We start from the raw sequence: 26,448 nt of genomic DNA, 5'->3' as shown, positions 1-26,448 counted from the left end.
CCTCGGATTCGACAGAGACGGACGCAAGCTGGTTAGCTCTACCTCCCGCATTGACAAAGAAGGAATATTCAAGTCCTCCCGCATTGTTAAAGAAGGAATATTCAAGTTTCCCAGATTTTTTTTTCTACACAAGAAATTGGAGCAGATCCATAAACCAACATGTATAACCAAGAAGAAGGTAACGTTCTTGTATTGTATTTTGTTGTTTGCATGCGTCCCCGTTTTGAATATTGCGTTCTCGTCACATGTGGAAACATGGCGACCATTGTGTTGACTGCCATCCAGTAGTAGTAGTACTAGTGTAGGGACTGGCATTTGACTGCCTAGGCCTCACGGCCTTTATTTTGTCCCCTTCAGTTTCGGTGTCCTTTTATTAGTGGGATACATATATGTTTTCTTTTACACGTACTGTTATTCACTCGTCAAAGTCCATAAATTTTTCTTTCACATTGATGTTCATGACAAGATTTTTGAACACATTAGTATTTTGTGCAAGTTTAGTTTCGATAGGTAGTGCATTCCATATTTGTGCAATTCTATTAGCTAATGATTTTTTTCCTTTGGTTACTATAACACGTAATTTACAGTGCTCTTTACAAATTTTGATCATTGAATTTCTCGTACACTTAAAATCTGACATTCTAAACATATTCACATTGACTTCATTATAGCAATTTAACATTTTGTATATTTCTATTAAATCCCCTCTTAGCCTTCTACACTTTAATGAATGCAGATTTAAATATATAAGTCTCTGTTGATAGCTCATAGATTTGCATTCTTTTAATAACTTAGTTGCTCTTCTTTGTACCCTTTCTACCCTGTTCTCTGGCTAGCTGCATGTCCCTTTCTATAGCTATGGGTGCCACACAATATTACCATATTCCACTCGTGATCTAACCAATGCTTTATACAGTTTAAGAAATATATCTTTATCAAAAGAAGTAAATGTTCTCTTAATTATTCCTATCATCTGGTTGGCTTTATTAATAATATTCTGTATATATGTATGTCAAATGATAGTTTATTTATTATAAAAAATTATGCCAAGGTCTTTCTCACTTTGGCATTTTTTCATGTCTGTGTGGTGTCTTCTATTATCATATGGTATTTGTTTTCTGGATTTTCCTTCCCATGTGCATTACTTTACACTTTGATACGTTAAAATATAGATTATATAGATAGTCTAGTCCTGTAAGTTATATAAGTCCTTTTGTAGTGTAGTATTATTTTGTGCTTAAGTTTAGTATCATCTGCAAATATTTTGCATTTGCTTTCTATACTTTCAGGAAGGTCATTTACGTATATTGTAAAAAGCACTGGGCCAAGTTAGCAAGTATGCTACCTTGTGGTATACCACAAACAACAGTTTCATTTGTTGACATTTTTTCTCCAATTCTAACTACCTGTATTCTTTTTAACAAGAAGTTTTTTGTCCAGTTCAGTATGCTTCCAGTAATACCATATGAAGCTAATTTTAATAAAAGTCTTTGATGTGGTACAGAGTCAAATGCTTTTCTAAAGTCTAAATAAATTATGTCTGCAGGTTTACCCATATCTATTATTTTTGTGAGATCATCAATTACTTCTAGGAGCTGTGTTGTACACTATCTTCTCTGTCTAAAACCATGTTGACACTGACAGTCTGCATACAGACTGTTTGTTGTCATGTGTGATACAATAGCATCCCTGATATTGTGATAAAGGACTCCAAGATCTTACACACAATACAAGTCAAGCTCACTGGTCTGTAGTTTCCTGGTTCATGTTTTGACCCATTTTTATATATAGCTGTTACCTCAGCCATTTTCCAATCTTTTGGTAGGCAAGCAGATTCAAGTGACTTATTATAAATCGTACTCAAAGGAAGAGCTAACTCTCTGCTCAGTTCCTTTAATATTCTTGAGGGTATTTTGTCTGGTCCTTGTGCTTTGTAGGGGTCTAAGGCATGCAGCTTCTTTTCTACTGCCAGTGGAGTGACTCTTCAAGTCACAAATATTAACGTTTCCCAACCTGGAGCTTTCTCAAAGGTCGGGTAAATTTGTCAAGGTCCCTTTAGTATGCACACTTTCAAAGAATTTATTAAGTGTTTCTGCTTTTTCAAGATTGTTTTCTCCAAAGCTTCCATCTTCTTTTTTCAGTAGCCCTATTCCTGTACAAAGTTTCGTTTTTTCTTGTACATATTTCCAAAATATTTTAGGACTTTTTTTTTTTTTTTTTTTTGTTGTTTTTTTTTTTGTTTTTTTAATGTTATTGAAAACTAGGTTTACAATTCACATTGATATTTCATGAGAATTCTTGTGTGTGGACTTTTTTTTAATTCCCCATTCTCTCAAGCATACTTTTGTTGTTGCTTTTGATGAGTTGCAGCAAAAAATATGGTTTTACTTTTAGTCAAAATCATGATAATGATCGACATAAATGATAAACATTAGCGTCAATCTTCTCACTCAGGATTCAGTTATAGTACTTTGTTTTTAAGCTTTCACTCACAAAAAACTCACATTGGTAGTTAAATCACATATAACTTTAAAAAATGTTAGTAAAAACTCGTAATAATGATAATAATGGTATTTATATAGCGCTGAATCTTGTGCATAGACAAATCAAAGCGCTTTCGCACCAGTCATTCTCACGCACACATAAATCTAAAACTGGAGAAACTGAAGACAAGACAATAATTTCATATTGTTGTTAGTATTGTTGTTACTGTTGGCTGCTTTCCGCCTAACCGAGCTATCCTGAGGCTCACCGCTTGAAGCGACTGTCCCTCACCATATCAGTCATGTATCATATCAAGTATCACTGCTTTTAGGCTTTGTCAACCTGCCTTTTGCCTATCAATTTGGACCTTTTCTTTTCTTTTATTTTTGATTAACTTTATATAAGAGTGCACATTTACTAATGTTATCAGTTATGGCTTGCTTCCTATGGAGAAATTAACTTGGAATCCATAGAACACCAAAAAATCACTTTTTCTAAATAGACCGCTGGAAAGTTCCGTGCTTACATGACTTAGAGAAGTGCATCACATGATCTGTGCTCTCGAAGTTGATTGGCTCTCCGAAATTTCAAGCAACAAAAGCATTTGAGAGACTGGCAGAACATGCTTCTATTTTCGATTTTTGGTCTTTTTTGTGTGTGCATATGATAGCACTTTATTGACCAGAGTTTGTAGCAAAAGTCTTGTCCATCCCCTCCTCTCTCCTTTGTCTAACACAATGCTGTATCAGATCCAAGATCAGTCAAGCATCAGCATCATAAGCAAATAAGCCTGTCTGCATCATTTTCATGGACAGTGAATGAGTGATGTACTGTTGAAAATTAAGTGTTTTCTTACTTTTAAAAATAATTAAACTAAAGGAGACAGATTGATTTAGCTCCCCAAATTTTATTTTGGACATTTCTCAGATTGAAACTACACAGGGAAAAAGGACTTTAGGTGCTCAGTGATTCACTGGACCATATATATTTTTCAGCATGATTTACTTTTTGAGTTTGTTGTCTTTGGGTATGGATTTCTTAAGAAATTTATTTATTATGTTTCTGTAAAGAATGAATGATTTCAAACCTTTATTTAAGCTTCTTTAAACATTTTCTTCATCATTCCAATGTCTTGGACACAATACCATGACAAAACAAACAAGTTTGAGCTCAGCAGAAGCAGTCTTTCCACAATAGTGACTACTGTAAACAGGAAGACAGCTGCATGGAACGCCGCTCAGCCAGTATGAAATCAGCTGTTTGAGGATAATGTTGTCTGGTAACATGAAGCTGTCAATAAGAAGTTGTTGTAGACAGTACCGTAAGATAGCATCTGAACTATTCTCAGTCAAATCAATGAGTGAGTGAGTCCATGTGTGGTGCTGAGACTGTGATTTCCAAGAAATGGAAAGGAGGGTTTATGATAAAAGAATTTTTTTAAAGAAGATTCAATATATTTTCATATCTGATGTGGGTGTTTTTTTTTGTTCTGTTGACAGAGATGTTTGATGCTGACGATGGAAACGATGATGTCACCACAGAATTGTGGCAGGAAGCCTGCTGGATCGTCATCAGCTCCTATTTTGATGAGAAAGGTCTTGTTCGCCAGCAGCTGGACTCCTTCGATGAATTTATTCAGATGTCAGTGCAGCGCATTGTTGAAGATGCTCCACCCATTGACCTTCAGGCTGAGGCTCAGCATACCACAGGTCAAGTGGAAACACCGGTAAGTCACAGAGTTCATTACTTTTAGTTCATTGACGCTTCTGAATGCAGCATATGTGTATATGTATATATATATTGTGAACAGGGTTGGAATTTAACCCCCCTTTTTTTCTTTTTTTTTTTAAAGTTCCAGTCAGGCACTCTGGTCAAAACATTTGAATGCCCAGTTGTGGTTTTGGGTGCCAGCATAATGAAATGTGCCAAGGAAAGTCTTTCTGCCAGGCTTTATTGTGCACTCGCTGGCACTTTGATTCGTACTCCTGCTGTTTATTCTTTTTGTCATCCTGAGCTTTCGTCTCTGTTTTGGGAGCCTTTCTTTTAACATTGAAGATGGGAAACATTGTTTGTCGTTAATACACCATGAATGTCAACATCTGATTGTGCATGCACAAAGATGCTGCTCCACGAAGCAAGCTGCAGCAGACGTCACTTTACATTTCAGTCATTTGTATTCGAGCTTGTTTTCTTGGTGTGTCTTTTCATTAATTTTCTTTCGCCTCTATCAATTTTTGAGTGCCAACTGGACGCTCTCGACAAAAAATTTGCATGTCCAAGCGAAACCAAGGCACCCGCTGAATTCGAACCCTGGTGAACAAATTGGAGAACGTATGCTGAAAAGATGGTCAATGCATTTTTTCACTGTTTGTTATAAAGCAAAACATTCCCTGATTCAGACACCTCATGTGATTTTCTTCTCTCTCTCTCTCTCTCTCTCTCTCTCTCTCTCTCTCTCTCTCTCTCTCCCTCTCTTTTTTCCAGTGTATTGTGTGTAATTTACTGGCCACTGGAATGAGATCATCTAAGGATTCCTTGGGAAAGTAGACAAAAGAGAAGTGATAAGAGTGGCAAGAGTCGGGCAAAAGTTCTTTTATTGTTCTACCAGGATGAACATCTACGCAGATGAGTTGAATGAAAAGCAAGGAATATGCTGACATTTAATAAGGGAGTTAAATTAATTGATCAAACTAATTTTTATCAGTCTGGATTTCAGTTTTCAGCACTTTGTGTCATATTCACTGAATTTGTGATGTGAAATCTAACTTGTGTTTTCTTGTCTTTTCAGCCTCGCTATGTGCTGAAGTTCGAGCAGATTTATCTGTCAAAACCAACACATTGGGAAAAGGATGGTGTACCAAGTCCTCTGATGCCAAACGAAGCTCGTTTGAGGAATCTGACGTAAGTTGCAAAATTCCACTGGAAAGGAAATGGGTGTATTAACACTTTGATATTATGCATTTTACACTTTACAGTGACTATTTTTTACCATACATTGTGCATCAGTTCTTGTTTTTGTTAAGTGTACCAGAAAATGTGTGCTCTTTGTTCAAAAGTAGCTCAATAATAATGTGATTACATGGATAACGTATGGCCAACCAGTTTTTCATACCAAGCCCCCTTTCTTTGGAATCAACTTCCTCAGCCACTCCATCACTCATTTTTGCTGCAATCTTTCAAATCCAGTCTGAAGACCCACCTTTTCCCCTCCTGATTAATTCTCAACAGCTCATTCGTTTCCAGTGTGAACTAAAATGAGTATTTGTGAGTGAGTGAGTGAGTTTTGATAGTTTCAGAATTTGTTGGTAGTATTTTTGATTGTGTATTATTTATGACTGTGTGCTATGACTTGTGTGTGTGTGCGTGTGCCTGTGTTTCTGTGTATTGTGTGGGGGTGGGGTGGATGAATAGTTTTCAGTGATGTTTGGTATCTTGTGTTCAATTTATCTTTTTTGATATTTACATATGTGTTCTATTTGTAAACGCCTAGGATTTGGTTTCAAGATTAGGCGTAAATGCTTGTAATACTAATACTGTAAAGAATTGTTTTCTTTAAACCAGTGAGCATTGACTTACCAAGTCAGCTACTTGTGTTTGCATTTTATTGAATGTCCTGCTGTGTGTTGAAATAGGTACTCTGCTCCACTGTACGTGGACATCAAAAAGACAGTGATCAAGGAAGGGGAGGACCCAGTGGAGACAATGCACCAGAAGACATACATTGGGAAGATCCCAATCATGTTGCGTTCAACCTACTGCCTTCTCAACGGCCTGACAGATCGTGATTTGACAGAATTGAATGAGTGTCCTTTGGACCCTGGTGGTTATTTCATCATCAACGGCTCAGAGAAAGTGCTGATTGCACAGGAAAAGATGGCCATCAACACAGGTTCGTGAATGGATATATAATGCAGTATATCAGTAGATAAAACTAAGTCAAGTTTCAGTAAATGATGATGGGCAAATGGAACATTAATTTCACTCATATTTTATTCAGATGGCGTGTGGGCATCAGATTTACAGATGTGCTCCACAAAATTTATGAGCATAAGTATTAACCCTTTCAGTGCCAATTATTTGCCAAGGGATATTTTGGTCACGTGGGGTAATCATGCTAAAGGAAAATATACATGACCAATACTTCTCTGAAAGGAAAATTAAAAGATTATCCAGTTCTGACAGTTTCACATAAAATTAATGATTTTGTAATAGGAACTTTCCTACAAAGACGCTGGTGAAAATTTCTGTCATGGGTCTGGCTTTTTTTTTTCTTCTTTTTTTTTTCTCCACACCATAAGGAGACGGAAATTTCCATCGTGCAGCACTCAGGGGGTTGAAGATCTGGGATATGTGTGTTTTTTGTTTGTTTGTTGTTGATTTTTGCTCTAGCAGTTTTACTTTAGATTTGTATTCTGTTTTCTACAATGTACTGGCCATATTGCTTTCCAGTGCCATACATATACTGGCAGTTTTGCACAATGCATTAGGGATGAAAGGATCAGTTTATAATTCATAAATTCATTGAAAAGGTGACATGTTAAGTGTTCCACCATTTATCATTTTGTTACCACAGTCAGTTGTATGATGAAATATGAAAAAATAATAATAATAATAACTAGGAAAAGATATTTAAAAGAAAATCTTCAATGTTTGTTTCAGTGTACGTATTCCAGCAGAAGGACTCCAAGTATGCCTTCAAGACAGAGATCCGATCCTGCCTGGAGCATTCCTCGCGTCCCACAAGCACCATGTGGGTCAACATGATGGCTAGAGGTGGTGGTGTAAGTGATCTTACTTTTCCTGTGTTTACTTGAATAGTTGATATGATACTACAGAGTCAACATTATGAGGCTTATGTTTTGTTATCGTTCTGTTGTGGTCTTGATTTAATGATAATAAAATCTTACACTGTTGGGGTTTGTTTTTTTTGTTTTGTTTTTCTGAAAAAAAGGAAAAGGTATGTACTTAATCAGTAAATGCGATCTGTGCAAATTTTGGTTATGGTAGTCTTGCATCTTCTTCTCTATTGGAAAAAATCATTTCATATTTATTAATTGAAAAACTTGAACAAAACAAAATATATTTTGGTCATGGAATGTTTACATGATCATCATGATTTTAACATAATAATAATTCTAACGCAGTTTGTATTTGAATGAGGACCATATGTGTCTCTTTTTTGAGCATGTGACAAGACAGAAAATCACTTGGCCTTCCATTTAGAGAAAATATTTTAGTATATACAGACCAGTCCACTTTAGTCTCTGACTATATGTTACAGATACTGTGCTTGTGTTTGATATCAGCCACTTTCATCAAGGGAAATGTGTTCTGTGTTGCAGGGAGCCAAGAAGAGTGCCATTGGTCAGCGCATTATTGCCATCCTCCCCTACATCAAGCAGGAGATCCCCATCATCATTGTGTTCCGTGCTCTGGGCTTCGTGTCTGACAGGGATATTCTGGAACACATCATCTATGACTTTGATGACCCAGAGATGATGGAAATGGTCAGTGAAGATTACACATGTTTGGCTGTGGGATTTTTTTGTGTGTTTTTTTGTTGTTGTTGTTGTTTTTTGTTTGTGTTTTCTCTCTCTCTCTCTCTCTCTGTCTCTCTCTCTCTCTCTTTTATGTGTGTGTTTTCTGAAGCTTTTAAAAAGCATGCTTATCCTTCAGTTTTCTTCTTATTCTTCTTAAACTTATTAAGAATTATGATAAGGTTATAAGTTTTTCAGTGTCAGTAATTGCCGCTCTTTTTTTTCTTCTTCTTCTTTTTCTTTTTAGATATTTGTGCAATCCACATACATGCATGTACATGTCATAACTTCTGATTTATTCCTGATGTTACAGGTGAAACCTTCTTTGGATGAAGCTTTCGTGATCCAGGAACAGGGGGTGGCTCTGAACTTTATCGGTGCCAGAGGAGCACGGCCAGGTGTCACCAAAGAAAAGCGTATCAAGTACGCCAGAGAAATTCTGCAGAAAGAAATGTTGCCTCATGTGGGTGTCAGCGAATTCTGTGAAACCAAAAAGGCATACTTTCTTGGGTGAGTCTTTTTTTTTTTTCTGGTACCTGCAGTCATATTGTGTGTGTTCTCAACCTCTTCCTTTTCTATTAATGATTAGTATTATTATCATTATTCTAATTTACTAAGATATTCATTGCAAGAATTTACAAATGGAAATTAGTGCAGTTGTTATTGTTTTTTAACTCTCTCTCTCTCTCTCTCTCTCTCTCTCTCACCCACCCACCCACCCCCTCTCTCTGTCACTACTCTTCTCTTCTCTTTTTTTGTCTCCATCTATAGCTGGCTCTCTGGAATATCTAGAATTTTTAGCTACACAAAACTAGGTCAGCTGGCAGTGGTATTTGTGTTCTATTTGGTGATGACCATAGCTATAGCTCCCCTGAGAAGTGAAGAGTACATGCAGGAGGTGTGTTTCAGCTACATGGTGCACCGTTTGCTGTTGGCTGCACTGGGACGCAGAGAGGTGGATGACCGAGATCACTACGGCAACAAGCGTCTGGATTTGGCAGGACCTCTGCTCGCCTTCCTCTTCAGAGGGTCAGTGGGACTCTTTTTTTTGTCTGAATGTTTCTGTCCATCCAATTATCTTACAGAAAAGGGATTATTATGTTTCACACCCTGTGTTATGCATTCTGTTATCTACTACATTTTCTCAAAGATGTCTCATACCCAAGTCATGAAACTGCATGGAAAGAAACATGGCTACAAAAACATTTGCAAGGTGTAGTTTTTAGTGTATAATAGAGAAAAATATGACTTCAAATTTTATGACAGTAACTCTGAAGAATTGTTTTTGTTGTTTTAGAAATATTGAGACAGTTAAAGAATTGGATATTTCATTATCTGTCACTAAATTTCTCCACGATTAGTGATCATAGAGTTCATGTACATGTATGACATAAATAGTTCCAGTATGCTTTACATTTGCTGTGTTTGCAAACTGAACAGGCTGTTCCGTAACCTGATGAAGGAGGTGCGCATGTACGCCCAGAAGTTCATTGACCGCGGCAAGGACTTTAACATGGAGCTGGCCATCAAGACACGCATCATCACTGATGGCCTGAAGTACTCTCTGGCCACAGGCAACTGGGGAGATCAGAAGAAAGCCCATCAGGCCAGGGCTGGAGTCTCACAGGTGGGAGGCTTTCCTTCTTTCTGGCAGTTAGAGCTGAGATATATGTGTGTCAAAGTGGGTTTCCCTTACCTGTGTTGTTTTGCATGTTTCTTGTGCGCTAGAGCTGATGCGTTCACATACATGTGGATGCTAACATTTTTTTCTCATGTTGTCAGTATTCAATCACATATACATTCCATTTATTGATCAGTTTGATAATGAAGTAGTGTACATACAGTTACAATTTTTATTCCTGCTTTGTTATTTATTGAAATGTGTTGGCAGTTGTTAAACTTTTCATGCACACTCAATGATTCATTTCTGTGGAAAAGTGCTGACACCCTATTCCAATTTTCGTTGCCAGGTGTTGAATCGACTGACATTTGCATCCACACTGTCTCACTTGCGAAGACTGAATTCTCCCATTGGACGAGATGGCAAGCTGGCTCGTCCTCGTCAGCTGCACAACACACTGTGGGGCATGATCTGTCCTGCAGAAACACCAGAGGTAAGCGTGGATCATGGTTGTGTTTGACAAGGAATGAACCAAAACTAGTGTCATTCACTTAATGGGAAGGGCACTCTAGTTGCTGGGATAAAATCGGAAAGATGGTCACTCAGTTTCTGTATTTCAAAATTTTGTACAAAAATAACAGCATACTGAAAATGAGTAATGTTTCCTGACTTCTCTGTTATCTTCGAAAACTTTGTACAAAAATAAAAGCATACTGAAAATGAGTAATGTTTCCTGACTTCGCTGTTATCTTTTTCAAGCCAACCTATGATAATGGTGGTGATTTATGTGTGTGTTAGGGAGCAGCTGTAGGACTGGTGAAGAACCTGGCACTGATGGCCTACATCTCCGTGGGCTCACAACCTTCACCCATCCTGGAGTTCTTGGAGGAGTGGAGCATGGAGAACTTGGAGGAGGTCACGCCATCTGCCATTGCCGAGTATGTTACCACAGCTGGCCTGTTGATTCGTGTTTTTTGTTGTTTGTTTTTTGTCTTGTTTATTGATATCAGTGTTTACAGTATTAAGTCAGAGACTTTCACAACTAAAAACATGTTTGCCTTACATTTTGAAAGCATTGTTCTATGCATTGCTGGGGATCATTTTGTTCAGATATGCTTGATAATGAATGATGAGAAGAAATGCTGAAAAGAAGCACTGGAAGAAAGGAAAGACATGCTGCTCTTAAAAGATATGGAGTGGGAAGAAGTCTGTGTTATACGCATCAATTAGAAGTCAAAGAAACATCTTGGGAGAATTCCTATTCCTTGTGTGTGTGTGTTTTAACTTGGAAGAATACTTAGTTCTTGTATATAGATTTGTATGTGTATATTTTTTAATGCTTATAATGTAGCATGAATGATGCACGTGATATGTTACATTTGCAGCACCACAAAGATTTTTGTGAATGGCTGTTGGGTGGGTATCCATCGGGATCCAGACCAGCTGATGACCACTCTCAGAAAACTGCGACGCGAGATGGACATCATCGTGTCAGAAGTGAGTTCCATTTTGATTACACATACTTAACCGTGACCCAACTAGTGCAGACTCCGGCAGGGGTCTGACATTCCTGTCCTGTGCAAACTACTATCCGCCTATGCGGAGAAAATGAGAGAACTACGGCTGCTCCTTTTTCTTGTGTTTTCTGTTTGTAATGTTTTTTTGAAAAACGTACCAGATTTTCCTCTTTCATTAGTTTTTTTGTTGTTGTGTATGCAGCATTGTTTTCTTGCAATATAGAAATTGATTTCCCCTTATTTGTTTTATTGTTGCATATGATTTTGCTTTTCCTGGCCAAAATTTACATAGACTAAATTGTGGATGTGACAGGTGTCCATGATCCGAGACTTCCAGGACAGGGAGATCAGAATCTACACTGACGCTGGTCGAATCTGCCGTCCTCTGTTGATTGTGGAAAACCAGAAACTGCTGCTGAAGAAAAGTCACATCCAGCAGCTGAAGGAGAGAGAGTACAATAATTACAGGTATGTCAAGTTCCCTTCTTGGATTTATTCTAGGGATTACTTGTGTCTGCTGTAGTGAAGTGCTATATTTTACAGAATAGATTTTCTGAGAAATGCTACAAGACTTACAGATATCTTGGGTAGTGTCTTTCACATGTTCAGATAGAAAAAAAATTTTTTAAACTTACGTTGTATCAACAAATTACTTCTTCAGACATACTCATCTCCATTACTCTCTGAGACTGCCTCTTGTCTTGTCGACTTAAAAAAGCCATGAAGCTGAAAGACAAACAAACTGCATGGGGTACACTTGCTCATACTAAGCAAGTAGTTGAGGTGTGTAACAGAGAAGTATTCCAGTGCTTTTGGTGACAGTAGCATGTGGCAAAGAGGTGATGCATGTTGTGACGTGTGTCCAGCTGGCAGGACCTGGTGTCCAGCAGTGTGGTGGAGTACATTGACCCCCTGGAGGAGGAGACCATCATGTTGGCAATGACCCCAGATGACCTGGTGGAGGACAAGGAGTCGGCCTACTGCTCCACCTACACTCACTGCGAGATCCACCCTGCCATGATCCTGGGAGTGTGTGCCTCCATCATTCCATTCCCTGATCACAATCAGGTAATTTTCATTGATTTTTTTTTTTTTTTTTTTTTTAACACCTGTCCTTGGGCAGATAAGCTCTGAGCACTCTACAGACACAGTCATTTGAAAAACAGGCTGTCTGCATGGATAGAGCCAACTGACAGCTGCCTTTATGCGCTCCATTATTCATTTCCTATGTCATTCAGTCAGGGATGTCACACACACACACACACACATTCATGCACATGTATAATTTACAGCACACTTTCTCTTTCACACTCCTTTGTGCCCTTCCTCCATGTACACACAAGCAAATTCACGTTGACTAAATTTGTTCATTATCTTTTGCATGAACATTCTACGACTTGATATACTTATACATCATCCAGATCAGTAAACCAGGAGTGAGTCAGGGGACATAATCAATTCTTGCTCAGTGGAGATTTTTTAAAGCTTTGTTTACTAAGTGTGTTCTGTCTGTGCTTTTGTTAACAGTCCCCTCGTAACACCTACCAGTCAGCTATGGGCAAACAAGCCATGGGTGTGTACATCACCAACTACCATGTGCGCATGGACACCCTGGCCCATGGCCTCTTCTACCCCCAGAAACCTCTGGTCACCACGAGGTCCATGGAGTACCTGCGCTTCAGAGAACTTCCTGCAGGTCAGTCTCCTCTTGTGCTCAGTTTAGCTGGTTTTGGTGCAATTACATTGATCTGTTTGTGTAATAGACGGACTGGGTTTCTGATTCATCGATTAATTGATAGTTTCTTGTTTGGTTTTTGTTTTTCTCTGTACTTTTAAAAAGGCACACTCTAGTAAAACTGACAATTTTACCAGAATTTTTATCAAAAGGAATATGGAAAAGCATTCCATAAGGAAAATGTGCATATATGCTTGCTCATGAACACTTACTCTCTTGTACACACTGATATGCATGTACACACGTATGCACACACACACACACATATGAAAAAAATTAGAACTGATTTTTATCTTTTTCTTTTTTTCGAAACCACATGCTTTCATGAAACAAAAGTTTTTCTCTGTACCTATGATCAAAGTGACGGTTTGATGATAGGTATCAACTCCATCGTGGCCATTGCCAGCTACACAGGGTACAACCAGGAAGATTCTGTCATCCTCAACTACTCAGCCATTGACAGAGGATTCTTCAGGTGAGTCATGCCACTGCTTTTCATTTTTGCTTCCACAATATCTGATATAATCTGACGTGTTTGGAGATTTTTGTCTGTAGCATCTTGTTTGTAGCAGATAGGTGAGGAATGGGCTCGTGAGAGGAGGGAAGACATGTGCATAGAGATATGTTATTCTTGATGTATAACATGCAGTTCATCATCCAAGTGAAAAATGAATCTTTGTTTTGCTGCCCAAGATTTTTGTTATGGTTGTTTTTAGTTTAATGGCAGAACTTAACATTGTATTGCAGAATATTCTTTCGAAAGGATCCCTTGTAAACTTCTGTGCAATAAAGTGGAATCTGACAGTTTCATGCACAGGGAAAGAAGGGGTAGGGGTGGCAGACAGTAATGTAAGGTAAAGTTTGATACGTTGACTGAAATGTTCTATGATGTGTTTCCATATATCAATGGATATAATGAAAGCGGTACAGCAGTTATGGTATTTCTTTATGAATAGCGGTTGTGCAAGCGGTTGCACAAAAGGTTATTTTCTCTGTTCATGAATATGTTTTCTCAAAATGCAGTGCAAAATCTTTGCCTTTAGTTGATTTATTGACTCGGTTGCCTTTGCTTTCAGATCCTTTTTCTTCCGATCCTACAAGGATTCTGAATCCAAGAAAGGCTTGGATCAGGAGGAAATTTTTGAGAAACCAACCAGAGAAACTGTGCAAGGTCAGTATGAAGATCATGTATGTTTATAACCCCTCCAGTCTTCCCCTTTAAAAAAAATTAAGAGGAAAAAAATCAAATTTGGATGAAATTGCTACTAATATTTTGAATACCCCTGAAATTGTGAGTACATGATGGTTGCAATTCATAATGTCAGTGACTGACCTTATCAAACTTAAAAGTGGAATCCTTGCTTGAGTTTACTGTCTTTCATCTTGTTACAAAAATGTTTTTTCCTTGTCTGTTCCTCTCCTTGCGTCCCTTGCTCCCTCATCTCCGGTTTTCTTGTCCTGCTTGCATCAGCATTGTTATTCTCTTTCTGCTCTCTCCTTTCCTGCATCTTTTACCTCTCTTCTTTCTTTTGTCTTTTCTCTTTTCTCCTGTTCTTTAGCCCTAGCTTTTCTTCTCAAACTTTCAAGACACACTCGCACACGCACAAACAAATGCACACAGACATGGATGTGGGCATGTGTTCATGTGCGCATGCATACACACATACACACACACACACACACACACACACAGCCTATTGAAAGAACATGGTTAACTGTAAACAGGTATGCGCCCTGCCATCTATGACAAGCTGGATGAGGATGGAATCATCGCCCCTGGTACCCGTGTGTCCGGTGATGATGTGCTCATTGGCAAAACATTGACGCTGCCTGCCAATGAAGATGAGGTATGTGCGCCATTCACTTTTTTTGTTTGGTAACCCCTCTCCCTTCTTGGGGATGTGATCGTGGTGTCTGTGGGGTCCCAACGTAAAGGCAGTATCAGTCCTGCCCTTTGATATTGTTTTTAATATTGTGTATTTATGTATGAATGAATCTATAAACATAAATTTTCCTGAAACATCTGTAAAATTATTGCCACTGTGTTTAAGTATTGCATGTATATGTGTAATAGAAAATACTGCAGTAGAAACAGGCCAGTTTCACCTCACTGTCTTTAATGGTAGGCAACTCGGGAAGCATTGTGTTAACTTGATTTATGATAATTTTGATGTTAGATAGACTTGTTAAGTCATACTATCGAAAACAAAATGTCTTCAGTATCTTTTTGCTCAATTCTTACACTTTGTTCTTTGTTGCTTTGTCCAGCTTGAAGTGACAGCCAAGCGATTCGCCAAACGAGACGCCAGTGTGTTCATGAGACGCAGTGAAACCGGCATTGTCGATCAGGTATTAACTTATTTCTGCTTTGTGTGCGACTTTAGTGGTTATTATTTTGGCTATCCATTACCCCCAAAACTGTGAAAACAAGTTAACAATGGAGAAAGAATGTGATTTAGGATTAACTGGACTCCCACTGTTCATACATTTCCTAGTTTATATTGAGGATTCATTTTATATGGTGGCTGTTTTGATGAGTCTGTGAGTTTTTAAGCTGCAGAACCAAGATCTATTTGATTTCACACTTTTTCTTGGTTTAAAAATTTTAGACAAATTTTTGTCCGAGTTTTCTTTTAAATGAAGATAATTTTGTCGTATATACTGGATGTAAGATTAAAAGTATAACCTCCAAAAAATTAGATGAAGTGTATAATCCCAAAAATGAACTTAATGAGAATGGTTTTTAAGCAGAAGCAGGTATTTATACAACTTTAGAGCTAGATGGGCATTTTGATACAAATGTGTCCTTTCCCCACAGGTGATGATCACCATCAACCATGAGGGCTACAAGTTCTGCAAGATCCGTGTACGCACAGTGAAGACCCCACAGATTGGGGACAAGTTTGCCAGTCGTCACGGACAGAAGGGAACCTGTGGTATCATGTACAGACAGGAGGTGAGAATGGTGTTTGTTTTTCTGTTTTCTGGTCTATCATTTACTCTTATTTGGCTCAAATACGAAAAAGTTTTGTGAGTTCTACAGCTGATAATTGGGTTGAATGTACAGAAATTTAGAGCATAATTTATGTTTTCTGTTTTCTGGTCTATCATTTACTCTTATTTGACTCAAATGTGTAAAAGTTTTGTGAGTTCTACAGCTGATAATTGGGTTGAATGTACAGAAATTTAGAGCGTAATTTTATTGTATATTTCCCAGATTCTGGCCATTTTGTCTTGTCACTTAGATATTTACACTACTATTGGATCCTTTTACATATATGTATATAATATACTGTATTTTGTGTTCCCAGGACATGCCATTCACATGTGAAGGCATCACCCCAGACATCATCATCAACCCTCACGCCATCCCATCCCGTATGACCATTGGTCACTTGATCGAGTGCCTGCAAGGCAAGGTGGCGGCCAACAAGGGTGAGATTGGTGATGCCACTCCCTTCAATGACACCGTCAACGTGCAGAAGATCTCCAAGCTGCTTCAGCAGTATGGCTACAACTTGAGAGGAAACGAGGTCAGTTTTCTGTATTTGTGACAGTCTATGCTTTATGGTCTATATTTAGCTGCAGAGTCGATCTCAGTTTGGTTGAGAAACATAAGATATAAGATTCTTGCTTTCAGCTGTAATAGGAGAAAAGTTATCAACACAGATAAGTTAATTTTATGTATGATTTCATGTGACAGTGCACTTGACTATGAAATATTTGTTGGCTGATTGTGTCACATCTTGCATCAAGCTTCAATTTCTGTTACCAATGCTATGAGATTCGTGTCACTGGTTTGCTGATTCAGGAAAATAACAAAATTCATTGATACTCACATTTAATTGTTCACAGCTGCAAATGTTGTTTCATTGCTGATGAGCTGTAATATTTGTGGCAACAGGTGCTGTACAATGGCTTCACTGGACGCAAGCTGAATGCTCAGGTGTTCCTGGGACCCACCTACTACCAGCGTTTGAAGCATATGGTGGATGACAAGATCCACTCTCGGGCACGTGGCCCTGTCCAGATCCTCAACCGACAGCCCATGGAGGGCAGATCACGGTCAGTTGCTGCCATACAGTTCAATATCTATTGATTAAATCGATTACAGATCGCTGCTGGTCATTAGGGTGTACATTACGCTGATATGCTTCAGTCACAGTATTTTTCTTATCAGTATCAGCTTGTACCCTGTAGCCTGTTTAGGTCAAATTGTTCGGGTCTTGGTTCCTGATTTTGTGAAATTGTGCTGTTCAAGGGAGTGAGTATTGGAGTATAAATCCATTCCATTTGACAGTTCATATAGCAGCATCTGCCAAATGAACCAGTTAATTGTTTATTTGTATAAGAAACAGTTTACGGCATTGTCTGGAATCAGCTTTTTGTATACCTCCTGTGAAATACTAACAAGCTCATTCCTCCTCCTCGTTCGTTAGATGGACATCTTAGTCTAACATGCCCGTTCTGTTGTTGTATTCACACTATAACTGTCCTGTCTGTTGTATTTTCAGTGATGGAGGTCTCCGTTTTGGAGAGATGGAGCGTGATTGTCAGATTGCTCACGGTGCTGCCCAGTTCCTGAGGGAACGTCTCTTTGAGGCCTCTGACCCCTACCGAGTGCACGTCTGCAACCTTTGTGGTCTCATCGCTATTGCCAACCTGCGCAACCAGACCTTTGAATGCCGCAGCTGCAAAAACAAGACACAGGTTTGTCTATTTCACTTCTGCCTCAGTGATACGGCTGAATAGTTAAGGGGCTTGCATGGCAGCAGCCATGAATGAAATAAAGTCCTGTTTTTTAGATATTTTTGAATGGATACGTGAGAGCATTAAAGTCAGTATCAGTAGCTCAAGGGGGCGTCACTGCGTCCGGTCAAATCCATACACGCTACACCACATCTGCCAAGCAGATGCCTGACCAGTCAGGTCACGTTTAACCACTGACGATATATAGTTGTAAGCTTGCTAACTTTCCTCATTCTAGCTGTTCAGTCATTTGTAATATCTGTTCATTTGTATTAAATACAACCTTATTGCATTTCATTCTAACCGTAATGTCAGCTGGTGGGTTTTCCTCCTTTTGATTTTTTAACCAGTTGACCATTCTGAATATTCCAGAAAATTCATTCTCACATCAGTCAGTGTTACTTAATCATGTGCATGTGTGATCAGATCCATTACAGAAAATACTAAGCTTCTTAGATTTACATGAGTATGTTTGAATGTAACATGATTTTCCATTCCTCCAACATCTATCTCCAGAACCTTCTCTTTATGGCATGACCAGAAAATGTAACAGATGCCTAGATTGCGAAAAGAATATTTATGTGAGGAGCAAATATCGTCTATCTTTATCGGTGCCTTCATTGTCATGTTGCAGATATCCCAGATCCGCATTCCGTATGCCTGCAAGCTTCTGTTCCAAGAGCTGATGGCCATGAGCATTGTGCCCAGGATGATGGTATTGTGAAGAACCTGACAAGTCAGACCGTGCTGACAGTGTGAATCATCATTCTGTGTGGATTTTCTGTGGTGGACTGCAGTCATTGCAACAACTGGGTGTGCAAGAGATCTGTGGATTTTAGTGGACTGCAATAATTACAGCTGCATGTGATTCAGTTCTGTGGATGGATTCATTTCTGTGGATTTTGGTGGACTGCAGTCATTTCAACAAATGCAGACTTGATTCAGTTCTGAGGATTTTTGGTGGACCGCAGTCATTACAACAAATGCAGATGGATTCAGTTCTGAGGATTCCACCCACCCTACCCCATTTTACCCTTTTCCAGGGTGATGCATGTCCAAGGTACTTCTGGGTGCCACACTTGTGAAGATGGAGAATGTTGTGTTCATCCACTGCTACAGAATCTTTTTGTTGAAATGATCAGAACTTAGCTTATTGTGGAAGATATAAGGTGAAAAGTTAAGGAGAAGAACATCAAATTGAGCTTGATTCTAGAAAGAAAGAATGTGTTGTTGATTCAGATTATCTTTCGAAAATCTGTCACTAGAGAAGATGTTTCAAAGTCTTGAAAGAATGTGTATTTGTGTATGTTTTGTGCGAGAATCAGTTCAAATATATGAAACATTAGAATTGACAACAGTGATGCACAGTATTCATGTCTACAACACCTGTTCGTAGGCATTTATAGACTAGAGATATGATTTACTACCAGTGATGGTATGTTCACACATGTGGTATATATATATCACTTCTTGAGCTTGTCTGGTTTGACAATGCTCATTTTCCACATTCTTTTCAGTGCCTGTAAATGTAATAAGTGAATGGATTGACTCAAGTGCATGACTTGCTGTTTGTATATATGCAGATGAATGTGTGGGTAATGACTTGCTGTTTGTATGTATGCAAATGATTGTTATGAATGTGTGGGTAATGACTTGCTGTTTGTATGTATGCAAATGATTGTTAAGAATGTGTGGGTAATGACTTGCTGTATGTATGCAAATGAATGTGTTATGAATGTGTGGGTAATGACTTGCTGTTTGTATGTATGCAAATGAATGTGTTATGAATGAGTGGGTAATGACTTGCTGTTTGTATGTATGCAAATGAATGTGTGGGTAATGACTTGCTGTTTGTATATATGCAGATGAACGTGTTATGAATGTGTGGGTATGTACAGTGCTGTGTTCACAGTAAATGACAGTGTTCTGAAAATGATGGTTTTTTCTCTTTCACCTTGTGAGATTGTTGAAGGATTGTTTTCAGAAAGTGATTATGCTGTTTTTTAAGAGAGATCTCTCAACACATTTCATAACACAGGAAACAAAAACTTCAAATTGCTGATTGTATTACAGCTTGTTCAACAACACAGTTCAAAAGATATGTATGATCACAACATTTCTGCAACAATTATCACAATATTGCATTAAGGCTTGGAGATTACTTGAAGCAACATGCTCATATTTTAGCTCACATTAAATGATTGATCATAACCAGAATATTTTGCTCTTGCTTGTTGGACATAAAGACCTGATCACTGATAATCTGTTAAACAATAGTCATTTGGCTTGCAAAGAAATCTTTTACCTGTTGACGTGTTGTGGAAACTGCTACATATTATCAAGAAAAATGTGGAGATTTTAGAATTTGATTAATAGATTGGTGCAGCAGCCAGATAGTGTTATATTTTCTCCATGGGGGTCTGTAATTTGATCCCCGAGTCCTGATAAGTTAACGGTGCAGATTAATTTTCCAATCTCCCAAATCAGCATGTTCCCACCTACTACTGTACTAGTGCTATTGTTCGTAGGATATATACACAAAGAAGATCAAATGCTTAAAATCTGGTAATTCATGTTAGTGTTTGATAGGTTATATAGAAACAAATATTTCCAGCATGAAAGTTCACTTCATGATCCTAGAGGAGCTGCAGCTTGTGAACACTGAAGAAGAGAAAATAAAGTGTGTGTGTGTGTGTGCAATATGTTTACAGGCCTACATTGGTTGATTTTAAATAATCTCTCCTGTTAAAAAATTCTAAAACAGTTTTATTTAAGGTGAACTTTAAATGATAATTTAAAGATAAAACTTAAAGAAAAAAATTAAGTAAGCTTATAATCACTGGAACATCAAATACTTTATTACATAATGTATGTACACAGTATTACTCAAGTCTAATGAATGCCCTGATAGTGAATGTTGATGTTAAAGCATCAATCCAAACATGATCAGAACATTTCACCAAGCCTGTGAATGTAGATCTTAGTTCCAGTAAAATCAGCAGAAATGTTTCCTTTTTTTTCCTTTCTACTGATGTGTATTGCACTTCACTGGTTACAATACTGTAGAAATCAATGGATGTTGGTGTGAGACAACACAAATTCGGTAATTTTGTTTACACACAAATGACTTGCAGTGGAGAATGAGTATGTTCTTCAATTCCTGGATGACATGAGATCTCAGGCTACATTTAGGACGAATTTAGCCTGTAAATATGTGATGTGGTGACACAAATGGTAATCATATACTGTAATACATAACACTAATAATTTGTTTTCATTTTGTTTGAAGTTGCAGACCCACACTTAATTCAGTATAAAATGATATCTCCTGTTAAAAAAACAAAACATTTTGATATTAATAAAAGATTTATTTTTTAATTAATCTAAATTCCAACTTTAAACTTAGAGAAATATGTCAGTCTGGGTTGGTTTGTTTTTTTTTATAAAAAGTCAGCTGACTTCACTGGCATATCTTTTAGATACTTAATAAATAATACCATATATACACTGTTGCTGGATCAAGAAAAATCCGATTTATAATCTTGATATTTTTAGTATCCGCCCAATCTTTTCTTCACTGTGTGCATCAGCTCTCTGGTCATGGTGGAAAAACAGGATGGTGAAAAAGGACTAATGTTCAGTCACAGACCCAAGTCAGAAAAAGACCCGAGTTAAGCCGTTAATGTGGCTGAGCAAAATACTGATTCCATCACTTTTCTTTCCCTTTTTTTATCAGCATTCAAAAATGTAGTTAATGTATTTATGATTTTAATAAGTTAATAACAAACTAACCAAAAGTTCCCAAACATATCACTGACCTACACTGCTGCCTTTTATTAGTTAACATGCCACAAATTTTGATAATGGTAGAATCTGATGTGAAACAAAATGACTGCCTCATCTGCAGGCAAATGCAGAAAGAATTCACATGGTCCAGATTTGATTCCAGACTACAAAAACAACACCCTATGTTCATAGCATGTGACCTGTGAATAAACATATAATTTACAAAACTTGAAAATTTGACAGTTAAACTAAAGCGTGTGTATAAGACTGTTAAAGTAAGGATACATAATCATATGAGAGCTAAAACAGTGAAAGCACATCAGTTTGTATGTAAAACCCTTCATTCTGGACATGGAATGTTTCACTCTTATCACAAAAACTTTTTTTTTAAAGTTTTTCACAGAAAATGCCATTTAAACAAATCACACAATGCAAAAGTTATAATAAAATATCTATGTACAGTAATTCAGTAACTTTCATTTCTTTAAACAACTAAACAAAACAGCATCACAACAATGAACACAATGTACAATAACAACAAAATTAAAACAATGTAATTTATCATTGAAAAGGTTGTGGTTGTGAATGTAAAGCACATGTCTTTTTTTCACCTGAATGCCACATTATTTACAAGGTTCAAAGGGAAGGCAAAGAAAGGTGGATTGGATTTGGAGCTCCCAGATACCACATTCAAAAATATGTTAGTTCACAGAAACTGTTGAAAAAAAATTTTAAGTCGGCTTCCTAAAGTTAACAAAATATCAGTACAGTTCAGCTGCAGTCTTGGTTTCAGATTTCACAACATTGAAGAAGTTCACATTGTCATCCCTCTTGCCACTGCTGTTTCCCTGGGCAAACATCATTCCCTCTGCTGCTGCCTTCTGGCCGGCAATGTAGGCTTGCAAGTCTTTGAACACATCCTTGGACTGTTTCTTGGCCCGGTTTTCAACATCTGCCAACACAGCAAAAACATGGATAAAGTATTGAAAAAAGGTTCAAGGTCCCATACACCAAGGGGGCAGTGAACTGACATAGTTACATTGTCTGTGACCAGACCTTGGCATTGTTAGGCAGGGCCCAACCCTCTCCTTCCAACGCTGTAACTTTCCAAGCTGAAATCCTGTTCCCATTCACACGCAAGTGGACCGTGGAGTGAAGAAAATGGAGTAATGTGCTGAAATGCTAAAACCGCCTCAAATCCTGAGCAGTGGTAAACACTGGAAGAAGTACCAGTGCCCAACCGATTCTGCCACGGCATCTCTACACAATGAGAAATCTGATGAAAATGGCAGCAGAATTTTATGACTGGTCAAAAGTGTTGGGGAAAGGCAGTGATAAAATGCTTTTTGACTCACTTGTGTAAACAAAGTGAGTATGTTTTAACCCCGTGTTCAGTTGTCTGTGTCTGTGTGTCCGTGGTAAACTTTAACATTGCTATTTTCTCTGCAAATAGTTTGTCAGTTGACACCAACTTTGGCATAAAAATAGGTTTAATTACACATACCGTGACCCAACTAGATAGAAAAAATTCAGTTCTTTCCAGTCATCTTGTTTAAAACAATATTGCACCTCTGGGATGGGCACACAAAAAAAAAAATTAAAAAGAATCCAGATTATATGCAAAAGAAGCTCCTGTTTGAACAAAAAATGACTGCTCTTGATGCTGTGTCAGAATATCAGATCAAAGTGCCAAGTTTAGAGAATAAAAAAAAATATATATATATAACAGTAAATTCATTTTGCATATAATCTGGCTTCTTTTTTTAGTTACAATATTGTAGAAGTCAGTGGATGTTGGTGTGAGACTTGTACTTGGCTCTACATGTTATTAGTTTAACAAAATACTCAATTTTCAAATCAACTTTAAAACTATAAAACTAGAATGAACATAAAAGAGAAATTGAATCGTACATTCCCGGCGGGTGTAACTAAACTTGTACATCTATCTAGATCCAGAGAAAATGGCTAAATGTTGCAGTGTGATTGCGGCGATAGCCACGTCTCCTTTACCGCAGACTTAAAAAGAATTCTTTATTGTCCTTAAAGATTTTTTGAATGCCCAAGATACACCAGAATAATATGATTTAAACAGCGTTCTCACTGCGAATACCGCAACTGATTTATCGCCCTTAAAAAAGCATGTTTAAATGTTAATTTTTTTAACGTCAGTTAAGGAGCCACAATAGTGTATTGAGTAAAACAGTTTCTTCTCACCCAAACACGCAGGGTTCGAATCTGCCTTCAGGGCTTTTTTCTTTTTTTCTTTTTTTTTCAACCCGTGGCTTTATAATAACAAATACAGAACACATTTTAACGTATCGTACGTATTTAACGTATTGTGTATCACAAGTGAGTCTTGAAGGCCTTGCCTCTCTTGTTTTGCATTGCAAATGCCTGTGCATTGCTTCAAGTTGTCTTACTTAGTTACTAGAAATGTATTTCTGATACACATGCCGATGAAGTAAATTTACAAGCATATCTGTGCATGATAATTTTTATATGTTTTTGATACACAAACAGATGAAGAAACTTTGTTCTACGCGTATCTGTGCATTACAGTTTTTTTATACTGCAATAGTGTGTTACATATCGGTATGTGTATGAACAGATTTCCAGTTACCTCTAATGACAAAAGGAGCATGGGTGAAGTGTGTGAAACAGCACTGACCTCTGATGACAAAGCCAGAGTCGCTGATGGTCTTCCCTTTTTGCCACACCCTGTAGAGGTAGAGCAGAGTGCCGGCATAGAACTGGTTCACCACAGGCATCACTTTCTTCTGGCTGTTGCACTCCCTAATGCCACACAAACCATTCACACTGAATGCTTTGTATCCATCCATGACTGCTCCAACTAGTTACCCATCCATGACTGCTCCAACTAGTTACCCATCCATGACTGCTGCAACTAGTTACCCATCCATGACTGCTGCAACTAGTTACCCATCCATGACTGCTGCAACTAGTTACCCATCCATGACTGCTGCAACTAGTTACCCATCCATGACTACTGCAACTAGTTACCCATCCATGACTGCTGCAACTATTTACCCATCCATGACTGCCCCAACTAGTTACCCATCCATGACTACCCCTTACCCATCCATGACTGCCCCAACTAGTTACCCATCCATGACTACCCCTTACCCATCCATGACTGCCCCAACTAGTTACCCATCCATGACTGCTGCAACTAGTTACCCATCCATGACTACCCCTTACCCATCCATGACTGCCCCAACTAGTTACCCATCCATGACTGCCCCAACTAGTTACCCATCCATGACTGCTGCAACTAGTTACCCATCCATGACTGCCCCAACTAGTTACCCATCCATGACTGCTGCAACTAGTTACCCATCCATGACTGCCCCAACTAGTTACCCATCCATGACTGCCCCAACTAGTTACCCATCCATGACTGCTGCAACTAGTTACCCATCCATGACTGCTGCAACTAGTTACCCATCCATGACTGCTCCAACTAGTTACCCATCCATGACTGCTGCAACTAGTTACCCATCCATGACTGCTGCAACTAGTTACCCATCCATGACTGCTGCAACTAGTTACCCATCCATGACTGCTCCAACTTTTTTCCCCCAAAAGTAATTTGATGTAAATCTGCTTGGGTTTTTTTGTTGTTGTTTTTAACTTTAATGCAAGTAAGGTCTAAACCTTTGACACAGCTCCAAAATATAAACGAAACAATGCCAAGGACAAATTAGATTATTAATTAGAAACAGTTCTTTTATTCCACTGTGACAGTTATGGTGAAAAATAAATTCACAATTATTGAAAATACAGCACAGATACGACAGTTTAATGCCACACACAAAAAGTCTGTATGATCAGATGACAATATGTCAGCAAACAGAATCTGAAGTAAAGCAACTTTTTTTTTAAAAACTGTGATATTTCTAATAAATGTCTAACCTGTTCAACACACCATCACGAAGAGCTTGCAAAGTGATGCGGGATATGTTGATGCACATGACACAAAATGGAAAATTCTGGAGGAAAAAAAGAATTACATTAAGTCCAAGTCTCGTCTTCTTTTCTTCATTACTGATGGACAAACAAAAGATACAGAAGCAAATCCATTACCCACATTTAAACCAATGACCATTGACTAGTACTCATTTCTGTATCAAAAAAACTTACTCAAGTTACTGTCCTGCACACACTAACAAAGTACTCACTCTTATACCAAGAAAAACTGATTATCCTGCACATGTATACCAATGACCATTGACAAGTAATCATTTCTATACTTTGAACAACTTCGGTCATGCACATCTCATGACCAGTAACTGTATACTAAATAAAAACAAATGATATCTGACAAAATATTAAAGTCAGAATCCACAGAATAATACAATAATCTTACATGGGTGGCATGAACAAACAGTTTATGGGAATTTTTTTAGTGCACAATAATCCTGCCTGAACAGAACCCTTAAGTTTCAATGAATAATAATTCAACATGGACTTTAAAGATAAAATAACCTGACCTGAGTGGGGTGAAGGGACAGTTTGTAGAGATCCCTTGCCAGCTGGGAGGTTGCATCCTCCTGCAGAAAGTTCACCAGTTGAACCAAGCCTAGCATTCCTGTACCACGCAGATCTGTGGATGGGTCACGACCTGCCGTAAAGAAAAGCAGCATCCATGATCATTTGCCACAGGTCAACAGTGTTTATGGAGGGGACTCCACTGACAACACTGCAGAATGGACAGGAAAACCATCTGCAGAAACCAAGGCTGTGACACAGTTGACAGACCTGGAAGAATCTTGAACAGTTCTCTGCACAGCCCCAATGACTCTTCACACTAACCACAGTTATGGAAGTGTCATGGTTCATTGTTCATTGGAAATTACACCTTCCAAAAGGGCTTACACTATCTTCCTTTTGGTATTAATACTATAATCACATCAAACATTTTAAAAAGATGTTTTGCAGATGAAACACACAGAATGCTTAGGGATAAATTGTCCTGCATAAATCTGGCTCAACCCCATT

General features: G+C 38.1%; 2 protein-coding genes across 3 annotated transcripts in view; one reads left to right on the top strand and one right to left on the bottom strand.

Annotated features, from left to right (window-relative positions):
* Positions 1-7: 7 nt before the first annotated feature.
* On the top strand, positions 8-19,576 carry LOC143297715 (DNA-directed RNA polymerase II subunit RPB2). The gene is made up of 24 exons (XM_076610138.1): positions 8-178; positions 3,984-4,210; positions 5,273-5,385; positions 6,117-6,373; positions 7,144-7,265; positions 7,827-7,991; positions 8,335-8,531; positions 8,931-9,050; positions 9,462-9,648; positions 9,992-10,135; positions 10,441-10,580; positions 11,028-11,139; positions 11,473-11,627; positions 12,026-12,227; positions 12,687-12,855; positions 13,273-13,369; positions 13,971-14,065; positions 14,620-14,741; positions 15,163-15,243; positions 15,713-15,850; positions 16,206-16,427; positions 16,799-16,959; positions 17,409-17,604; positions 18,278-19,576. The coding sequence occupies exons 1-24, from the start codon at positions 160-162 to the stop codon at positions 18,365-18,367; spliced, it is 3,531 nt and encodes a 1,176-aa protein (XP_076466253.1). The 5' UTR covers positions 8-159; the 3' UTR covers positions 18,368-19,576.
* LOC143297725 (uncharacterized) overlaps positions 19,468-26,448 on the bottom strand; it is a 21,454-nt gene continuing 14,473 nt past the window's right edge. For both annotated transcript variants that reach the window (XM_076610152.1, XM_076610162.1), the window contains exons 8-11: positions 25,941-26,071; positions 25,363-25,439; positions 24,098-24,222; positions 19,468-22,381 (exon numbers count right to left, since the gene is read on the bottom strand). In XM_076610152.1, the coding sequence (XP_076466267.1) occupies positions 22,191-22,381; positions 24,098-24,222; positions 25,363-25,439; positions 25,941-26,071 (524 nt within the window). In that variant the 3' untranslated portion in view covers positions 19,468-22,190. The remainder of the gene's footprint in view (positions 22,382-24,097; positions 24,223-25,362; positions 25,440-25,940; positions 26,072-26,448) is intronic.

This window comes from Babylonia areolata, chromosome 2 (assembly GCF_041734735.1).
Source record: "Babylonia areolata isolate BAREFJ2019XMU chromosome 2, ASM4173473v1, whole genome shotgun sequence".
NCBI classification, from domain to species: Eukaryota; Metazoa; Mollusca; class Gastropoda; order Neogastropoda; family Buccinidae; genus Babylonia; species Babylonia areolata.
Note: the sequence above shows the minus strand (reverse complement) of the source record. Positions and strands in the feature narration are given on the sequence as shown.

Excerpts from the sequence above, each read along its gene's own strand:
- LOC143297715 (XM_076610138.1), top strand. Across the intron at positions 15,851-16,205 it reads GTATCATGTACAGACAGGAG|GACATGCCATTCACATGTGA; the intron begins GTGAGAATGGTG and ends TTGTGTTCCCAG. Across the intron at positions 16,960-17,408 it reads CCCATGGAGGGCAGATCACG|TGATGGAGGTCTCCGTTTTG; the intron begins GTCAGTTGCTGC and ends TTGTATTTTCAG.